Source organism: Gadus macrocephalus, chromosome 15, assembly GCF_031168955.1.
Source record: "Gadus macrocephalus chromosome 15, ASM3116895v1".
Lineage (NCBI taxonomy): Eukaryota > Metazoa > Chordata > Actinopteri > Gadiformes > Gadidae > Gadus > Gadus macrocephalus.
The window spans coordinates 425,517-435,516 of NC_082396.1; the positions used below are offsets into that span (position 1 = coordinate 425,517).

The following is a 10,000-nucleotide window of genomic DNA, read 5'->3' on the forward strand; positions in this document are numbered from 1 at the left end:
CAAACTACAGTAAAGAAGTAGACTTGTGCCGCTGTTTGTTTGGGTGATGGGGGTGAGTGAGAGATGGTGAGAGAGAGCATGTTTGAGGGAGGTAGAGAGGGAGGAGATGGTGTGTGGTGTGTGTGAAGCAGGATGGGAACAACTGGACATTTGACGCCTGTCATTTTTGATAGGATGCATGACTTTGACATAAATATATCTATAAAATCAATGATGGTCTTTGTGGGCATGATTGTGCACGTATGTACTGTATACGTGCACATATATATATATATATATATACATACATAATATGTGCACAATGTAGCCGATTTGGATGGATACTCATGGTAGCAAAACTAGGCCACACTGTATGCAGTTAAGGTCCGGTAAATAGAATTGACAGGAATTGAACCACACAACATTTTGTGTCATTTTGATGGAAAGGCTGTCCATGTCATCTCTAACAATTCAGACAACGGGTTAAAAATAGACACCACTGTGTGTGTGTGTGTGTGTGTGTGTGTGTGTGTGTGTGTGTGTGTGTGTGTGTGTGTGTGTGTGTGTGTGTGTGTGTGTGTGTGTTTGTGTGTGTGAGATACAGAAAGAGATGGTGTTTGGTGCCTTGGGATTGATATCATGTCGCCTGTCAATGAGAAAACATTTTTCTCATTCTATTCTCATGTCAGTTGGCCTATTTCTCTCTCTCTCTCTCTCTCTCTCTCTCTCTCTCTCTCTCTCTGTCTCTGTCTCTGTCTCTGTCTCTCTCTGTCTCTCCCTATCTGTCTCTCTCTTATCTTTTCTCTTTCTTTCTCATCTTCTCTTGCTGATTAAACATTCTATGGTTTATAATACAATAAAGCCTCCATTAATTTTCACCATTCTTTCTTTTCCCTGATCCTCTCATTTTTCGTCCTGTTTTCTCACTCAGGGGAGGGGAGGCTATCATTATTTTCCTTTCCTATTATTGTCCTCGCCTCCTCTCCCCCTACCCATCTCCCCCCTCTCTTTCCTGTCCAACATCCTCTTCCCCCCCCTCCTTTCTTCTACTCTCCTCTCCTCTCCAACCTCCCCTCCTCTCGCCCCTCCCCTCCCTCCCCTCCTCTCGAAACTACTCATTCCTCCCTCGTCCTTTCCTCTTCTCCTGTCCAACCTCCTCTCTTCCCCCCTCCTCTCCTCTCCAAGCTCCTCTCCCCTCTACTTCTCTCCCCCTCCTCCTCTCCTCTCATATCCCTTTCTCTCTTCTCCCTTCCACCCTCTTCCCCACTCCTTCATCTCCTCTCATTCTCATTCTCTTGCTCTCTCCTTTCCTCTCCTCTCCCCTCTAATCAGTTAATCAATATCCATTTTTTTATATATCTGTATGACAGGTTTTCTCCAGCGTCGTGCTGCGCTGCTCTCCATGCCGTATCTTACTGCTTGCAAAGAGAGGAAGAGGTGGTGCATATTGACGCTTCACAAAGGCACATGTGTCTCAGACATTATCTTTACCATCATCAACGCTAGCTTGCATTCAACACTGTTTGACTTTGCAGTGTGGCTGATCGGACGAGGTGTGTGTGTGTGTGTGTGTGTGTGTGTGTGTGTGTGTGTTTATAGGGGGGGGGAAGCACACAGGACAGACACATCGTCTTGTCCTCTGCTATAACATTTGGTCATTTTGTCGTGTTTAATAAGTTGCTGATTCAGCATTGTCCTTACTTAACTTATAAAGACAGATTAGATTTTCTGCCTTATGTTCAGGAAAAGGCAGGTTTCTAGTGTGGTGTTGACTGCATGATGGCACTGAATGTGTTGGTTCAGAGAGATTGCAGAGATGTAATGTTTCTGTATTTGTGGTCACTTACCCATTGACTTTGTAAACAATGACCTCTAGTGGAACATCATCGAAGTTGCACCTCTTACATTAGCGTGATTAGCATTTTAATATAGGAACACGCTTTTTTTTAAATCTGTGTGTGTGTGTTGTTGTGCTTGAACAGGGTATGTTTTAGAGTGCCATAAAGAGGAGGGAAGACATTCTGTGAGGTTTTCTCTCTGATTCTTTGTGTCTGCGGCCCCTGTTTCTCTGCCCATTACTGAATGTTCCACTCCTCAGTGTCTGATCGCCCTGTTTCTGTTTTCCTGCGTTCCTCTGTTTGAGTCTTCGTCTCTGGCCATCTCAGCTCTCCACCGGTCTGCCCGTTCGTCTCACTCTCTCTCACTCTTGTTTTCCTCAGTTCTGTGTTCTCCTGTGAATCCGTCTGGCCCCACCGGTCTGTCTGCGCTGGTTCTTCTTGGATTACTGATGGAGTCGGCTCATACTGTATTCGCTCCTCTCTCCCTCCTTCTTTTCAATAATAAATGGCGTACCTTTGAATGGTGAAACACACAACCGTTCTCAGTAGTTTTCTTTTGGCAGTTTTCTACTTCTGTTGATGTGAACTTGGTGTATCACACACTCTTTGTTTACATGTCTGGTGTTTACTGGCTTGGTATGTCCGGTGTATCAGGGTTTGTTTGCATAAATGTTTGTGTCTGTATTCATGGGTCTGTGTGTGTCTGTGTGTGTGTGTGTGGGTGCGCGTGCGTATGTGTGTGTTCCTGTAGCTCTGCCCGTGTTTGTGCATGTAGATGTGTTTAGTACACGTCTGTGTGCACGTGTATCTTTCTGTTTGTGAGTTTGTGTTTGTGTGTGTGTGCGCATCTCTGTTTGCATGTGTGTATCAACGTGTGTGTGTGTGTGTGTGTGTGTGTGTGTGTGTGTGTGTGGGGGGGCTCCCCCTCCTCGTTATCCCCCAGGTGCTGCTGGGGGGCTCCCCGGACCAGGGGCCCTAACGAGCCCACTGAGGGCCGTTCAGAGGGACCTCAGGGTGGGGCGCAGGGCATCAGTCCAGGGACAGGAGGGCTCATGAGGCGCCCAGCGTCCAGCTCTGTAAAGGCTTCAACAGCAACCTGGTCATGAAGGAAGACGCTGCACGGCCTGGCTACCCAGCCGGGGGGGGGGGGGGGGTCTACTACGTCCTGCTCTCCGGCCCCGTGGCAGGACGGGGTGGGGGGGGGGGGGCAGAGGGGGGTGCTCCTGACACCTGGAGTGTGTGTGTGAGTGTGTTTGTGTGTTTGTCTGTGGTTTGTGTGTGTCTGTATTTGTGTGTGTGTGTGCGTGTGTGTGGGTGAGTGAGTTTGTGAGTTTCGATTTTGGATTTTGTAATGCGTCAAAATTGTCATGGTTACTACCATGGTTGCTACTTCTATTGGTTAGAATTTTGCAGGGATGGGAATCGTATATATATATATATATATATATATATATATATATATATAATAATAGATCAAATTTATATAGCGCTTTGCCCAGTGCTCAAAGACGCTTCACAATCGCTTCATAAGCTAAATCATAAGAAACAAAAAAGAAGCTCAACAAAACAAACGTAAACAAAACAAAAGTTTAAAGGTTAAAAGCAAGGGTGAAAAGGTGTATTTTAAAGGTTGGGTATGGGATTTGCGAAATGCCATCAGATTTTGAAAATACACAACTCAGATGGTCCTACCCCCTCTCCTTCAACGCTGACTCTGACTCCACCCATTCCAAGTACCTGGACGCGCAATCATGCACGAGCGCGAACACAGATGCGCGAGAGTCATTTGCTAGTTAGCTAGCTCTAGTAGCTACCGCAGGATAACAACAAACAGAAGCTTGCTCTGGGTCACGAGGTTTGAGTACGTGCACGAAGGGGTCGCGCGCGGGGCGCGGGGGAGGGGGAGTGCAGTACGACCGTTTGATTGACGTACTTACTGTCCAATGCAACTCGGTGGCTCTGGAAATCATTGGCTGGAGTTTTTCAAGCCCGGCCCGTTCCGCAGATGATTGACTTGTTTAATTTTCATGCCAGTACTTCTAACTCAGTGGCTGTAAGTGGGTTATGATAAGGATTTCAAGTAATTTTGCAAAAATGGCCAAAAAAGCGAATTCCATACCCAACCTTTAAGGGCAGTTTGAAAGATGGAAGCGTGTTGGCATTGCCGATGTGATGGGGAGGGCTTTCCAGAGGGCGGGGGCGGCTGCAGCAAAGGCTCTGTCTCCCCAGGACCGGAGGTCGGTCCTGATGGGGTGCAGGAGGTTGGCATCGGCGGACCTGAGACAACGGGGAGGGGCATGGCGGTGGAGGAGGTCAGAGAGGGAGGGGGGCGCCAGGTAGTGGAGGGCTTTGAAGGGGATGAGTACGGGAAAGCCAGTGGAGGTCTTGGAGGACAGGGGTGTGGTCTGAGCGGCGGGTGGATGTGAGCATCCATATATATATATATATATATAATTGAGACCCTATAATTCAGTGGCAGGTAGCCTACTCCATGACGTATCTGAATCCACGGTAGGTCGCTTTGGACCAAAGCTCAATGACTGAATCATGAATATATACTTCTGAACATGGTTGGAGAGCTACTAGTAGCATGGCAAATGAGTGCCTTCAATTATTCTGACATAACATCTCATGGAGAAGAAAATATCAGTTTGTTGGGCATCCACTAGGGGTCCTGGTTGAGCTAACAGACGGCTGCTGGCTATTATAATATTTCCCCCTCCCTCTCTCTCTCTCTCTCTCACTCTCACTCTCACTCTCTCACTCTGTCTATCTCTCTTCATTTTTATGCTGGGCATACGACCACATACACATCCCTATTTATATGTCTGAGGTCAACATCTGGCATGCTGATTGAAAGTTTGATTATGCCTATTTTGTAACGCTTCATGCTACCATCAATGTGAATCGATGGATTTGACCTCGTCGTTCAAGCAACGACCAGGTCCCATCCAGGTTTTCTATCTAGAAAGAGCAAGATGGGAATCCTCCAGATCTTATATTCATAATAAATGGTCCACTACACTTACTATACCCAACGTATCTCTCCCATTACGGTGCCCATTACTTCCTGACGATCCATGAAAGGAGGAATCCCTCTTTCTGCATTCTTTTCCAAGTTTCTCCCATAATAATGATAACAATATCCAGTAACAATTCGGATATTGTTATCATTATCATTATCACCCCAGGGTTCATTTAAAATAAATAAATTGGGGGGTATTAGCTACAGTGCTTTTGTTTTTAATAGTGTGAGGCAACACAGTACCAACCTTCACTGTGTGTTGTGGTTCTTTGGGTTAGGGTTACGATGAGGTTCAAGGTAGCTTATTGCTTGTCTTGTCTGGTTCAACGACCAGGCCTCCTTGGTCAGGATTGTATATGTCAAGGGATTTCCCGGTCACAGGATAAGCTTGAAAGAAGCCTGCAGAGTCACAGTCAATACAAGCCCGACTCTGTATTGCTGCTTCACTCCACACCAGCGGCTTTCAAGTTATTTCGTACAGCATTTGAAATGCTGTCTTTATGACTTCCCGGGGAGCAAAAAGTCACCAGCTGTACTGGACAGTCTTCAGAATCATACATAGTCATACATTGTTGTTGAAGAAAACTTTTCTTCAAAAAGCGCTGCCTGTTCCTCCGTTTGAATCCAGTGGTCGACAACGAGGCTACCCTGTTGGTTCTGTTTACTGTCATAAGGAAAGAGCCTAGGCCTGCTTCATTTGGGTTGGTTCAAACGACAGCAGTGGCTGTGTGTGTGTGTGTGTGTGTGTGTGTGTGTGTGTGTGTGTGCGTGCGCGTGACACCTGGGAAAGACTTACCATCTTAACCTTGCCAGCCATGACCTTTCTTTGTGTTCCTAATACGCGGCTCCTTTTGTTTGTAGAAATGTGTCCAATAGCGTAGAACAGAGAGAGAGAGGAAGGCTGGGAGAGGGAGAGTGCGGGACACATCTGTGGCTCCAATCTTGCATCCTGACAGCCGGAATGAGGTGAAGAATCCTCCCAGAAAGGAGAGATGCTGGACGCTAATGAAGGCTAGACGTGCTCCTCCCTCCGTCCTGCTCCCTCCTTAACAACAAAGGAGGAATGGTGTGTGAGGTCGCATCCCACCTCAAGTGGGATGCGACCTCACACACCTCACCCCCTCCACCTTGTCTCCCCCCCCCAATCCGTTCCAACACGTTGTATCACTCTATCCATCTGCATGCGTTAGTTGATTCACTTTTTCAATTGTTGTTCCACATCCACTTAGCTGGCAAGCCTCCCGTTCTTTTAAGCCCGCGTGGATGACAGCCGATCAATGCAAGCAAGGAAAACAATATTTTATTAGCCTACACGTGCACTGCCAAGTATGGATTATGTCTGTCCCTTCCTCCTTGTCTCTCACCGTCTCTCTCCTCTGTCTCTTAGATGTGTGTTTCAGGAGGGTTGTTCAGTGTTTCTCTGTTTACGCTGAGAATGTCTAGAAATAGTCTCTCGCACCACAGCATGCATGTCATCATAGTGTGATGCATGAGATTCTGCTGTTGCTTTGCTTTCACAACAAAACAAGAGTGACGTCAACTGTAGATTTGCTATTCTGTCACCTTGTCTATGTGTGTGTGTGTGTGTGTGTGTGTGTGTGTGTGTGTGTGTGTGTGTGTGTGTGTGTGTGTGTGTGTGTGTGTGTGTGTGTGTGTGTGTGTGTCTTTGGCTGATTTAGGAGGTGGTGTTGTATAAATATGTAGGGATTTGGGGGTGAACCTCTGCAGCCCTTTTCCTCCAATGACATGACATGTGTCTTGGTAATGAGGTAGATTTTGTGTCGCAGTCACAAAATCGCAGAGCCGACATCCAGTGTCACACCAGGAACCCAACGCAGACACAAGAACATCCAGTGTCACACCAGGAACCCAACGCAGACACAAGAACATGTGTCAAAGATTCATTGGCCGCGGTTCTTTGCTTCTTTGCTTCCTCTTGCCAAACCCAAACAGAGAGGGAGAAAGAGAGTGAAGCTGGGGAAATGCCATACTGGGGAGAGAGGGAGAGAGGGAGAGAGGGAGAGAGAGGGAGAGGGAGAGAGAGAGAGAGGGAGAGGGAGGGAGGGAGGGAGGGAGGGAGAGAGAGGGAGAGAGGGGGAGAGAGAGAGAGGGAGACTTTTCTTGATTCTGTCATGTTTTAAACAAAGGGCAGTGGGGTACCTGCATGGGGACATGTGGCTAGGAGGTGTGCTGGAGGAGCGGTGCCACTGCAGCAGGCGAGCATCACGTTCTACGGCGTTGTGTCTGTGAGCCAACGCAGAGGATGGTCGGAGCGACTGACACATCATGCAGCAACAGTCGTACAGGGATTGCCCGTAGCTCCAGGTGCTCTGGGATTATTCCCCATCCAGTTCCTGAATGCTACCATAATGTGAAGTGATCAATCACAGTGTGGAACGTCCAGCATGTCAAACATGTTATTTTATTATGTGTGACATGTCACATGTGTGATGTTTCCCAGATATTTAACATGGTTGAAATATAATACTCACCCCATATACCGACATAGATTCACAGCAACGACAATGATTCATGTTTCTCTGCCTCAGTGTTTTGAGGGTTGGCTGCCATCCTGGTTCTATTGATGTCATATGTTGTTGCTCTGAAGCCAAGCGCAGTTTGGAGTTCCAATATATAAAACTACTTCTCAAAAAGTCTTTTTGACAGGTTGTGATAGACAGACAGGCAAACATCCAGCAGAACAGATGCAGATATTTACCGGGGGAAATCCACGATGAGACTTTCTTTAATCACTGTGTGCCAAGTCTGATTCAAAATACTCTCTCGCTCTCGCTCTCTCTCACTCTCTCTTTCTCTCTCTCTCTCGCTCTCGCTCTCTCTCTCTCTCTGTGTTACCCTGGAAACCATATTAGACATATCGATGAAGGTAATGCCCCTTAGGAGGAAGGAAAATATCTCACCTCTCTCACCCCTCCATATCTCTCTTCTCTTTTTTCCCTCTCTGTCTCTCTCTGTCTGTCTGTCTGTCTGTCTGTCTGTCTGTCTGTCTGTCTGTCTGTCTGTCTGTCTGTCTGTCTGTCTGTCTGTCTGTCTGTCTGTCTGTCTGTCTGTCTGTCTGTCTGTCTGTCTGTCTGTCTGTCTGTCTGTCTGTCTGTCTGTCTGTCTGTCTGTCTGTCTGTCTGTCTGTCTGTCTGTCTGTCTGTCTGTCTGTCTGTCTGTCTGTCTGTCTGTCTGTCTGTCTGTCTGTCTGTCTCCATCTCTCTTTCCCCCTCTCTCCTTTCTGTTTATCTGCTGTCTCCCCACACATTTTCTCAACCGTATCTGCAGGCTCCTGCTTTTTCCCACTCACTCTCACACACACACACACACGCACACGCACACGCACACACGCACACGCCTCCTTGCGCGCGCTGCCACGCGGACTAGCAGCCAGACAGCCTCCCGGATCCCTCCGCTCTTCAGGGGGGCGGCAGAGAGGGGGACGGACTCTGGGACCCTTTGCTTCCCTGCTTAACTCAGACCTCCAGGCGATCGCTGGCAGGTGGGGTGGGGGGGTGGTTGGAGCCCGTATCACCGTGTGTTGGTGTAGCCTAGCCCAGGGCTCGTCTGTCTTGTCTTGTCTGTTTCCGCACCAGGGAGGAGGAGGAGGAGGAAGAGGAGGAGGAGGAGGAGGAGGGACAAGAGGGGGGGGGGGGGGGGGCCGAGGTGGGACGACTATCTTTTGGACCAGAAGAAGAGCAAAGCAAAGACGGACACACCGCTAAGTTGTCCTCTGCTTCATGCCGCTGCAACGTCCAGCAGTACAAAGTTTCAGAAGTGTTCCCAACGGGAGGAGGGAGGTTGAAGAGGGCTGAGGCTGGCTGTCTTGAAGTTGGACACAGAGTTTGTTTTTCTTATCGGTTGCGGTATATTCTTGGTGCTGGTCCCTGGCCCGGCCAAGCCCAGCCTGGCCCTTCTGGCTTGGTTCCGAAGTTCTGGGCGATGACAGAGAGCTGTCTCCCAAGATGTTGAGTCTGGATGGATTGGAGATGATTGCGGTGTTGGTGGTCATGGGCCTCTTCATTAAGGTTCTGGAGCAGTTTGGGATGTTTGAGCCCGTCGGTGGTGAAGGTAACTTCTCTCTGCCTCCATGATTCATAGTGTCTTTGTTATTGTAGTGGGTTGCTGTACACTGGCACATTGCATGTTGATATACAGGTATACTGATGCACCTGTTGACTAGTACTGATAAGATAACTGTATAACTATATAACTGGGCTGCACTGTATTAAGAGTTCTGATTAGTGATGTGCACCTTGGCTCTTTAACACACACACACACACACACACACACACACACACACACACACACACAGCACACAGCACACAGCACACACACACAGCACACACACACTAAATCAACATAAATGCCGATGCACACTCAGGCATCAAACTCAAACATGCACACACTCACCAAAGCACACACACACACACACACACACACACACACACACACACACACACACACACAACACACACACACACACACCGCCAAAGTAACTTTGGCGGTGTGTGTGAGGGCCCTCCCCTGGGGGTGTGTGTGATTATCCGTGGATCAATAACTCAGGGCGGAGAGGGTCTAAGTGCTCTCGGCAGCGGCCATCTCGCTCAGGTTGAGTCTCAGTACCATCGTAAAGGACTCAGCCGTCTGACCGTATAGAGGAGCGGACAGGAGACGAATCGTATCGTTGAAAGAAGACAACAACCACAACAATGGTAGAGCAAGTGGTAAATGAGTTGGGGGGTTTGGGCCCCCGCCCCCCCCCTCTGAGCCAAACGCTGCATTTGTCATTTGAAGGTGACCCCTTTGCATTTCCCCAGACCTTTCCCTAATGGATGTGTTCCCCTAGTGGCCATCTTGGGTCTGCGCACCAGCTGGGTGTGTAAGGCCCGTACTCATAGAAAACATGTTCATGAACGCTGCACTGACCTTTGGATTTTATGTTTAAATCTCTGCCATATTGGTGAAGCAAAGGCCTGTAAACAAATACAAGGAACCGGATAAAAGCACTTTAATATTCTTATTTTATCCAGGTAATGCAAGTTTACTTACATTTGAATTTAGAGGCTATTCTACTGTTGTCCTGGACAGGTGGCAGCAGTCAATGCGGTGTCTATGTCTATGTGTCCTTGCCTCTACCTTCCCCACCATGTGGGAG

At 48.1% G+C, this 10,000-nt stretch overlaps 1 protein-coding gene across 3 annotated transcripts in view; it reads left to right on the forward strand.

Annotated features, from left to right (window-relative positions):
- The window catches only part of LOC132472911 (Kv channel-interacting protein 2-like), a 71,487-nt gene that overhangs the window by 33,465 nt on the left and 28,022 nt on the right, over positions 1-10,000 (forward strand). Inside the window, exon 1 of one of the 3 annotated variants that reach the window (XM_060072765.1) lies at positions 8,497-8,913. The exons of the other annotated variants lie outside the window; for them this stretch is intronic. Within the exon in view, the coding sequence (XP_059928748.1) occupies positions 8,808-8,913 (106 nt within the window). The 5' untranslated portion in view covers positions 8,497-8,807. Of the gene's footprint in view, positions 1-8,496; positions 8,914-10,000 lie in introns of those variants that run through there. 3 annotated transcript variants of the gene reach the window in all.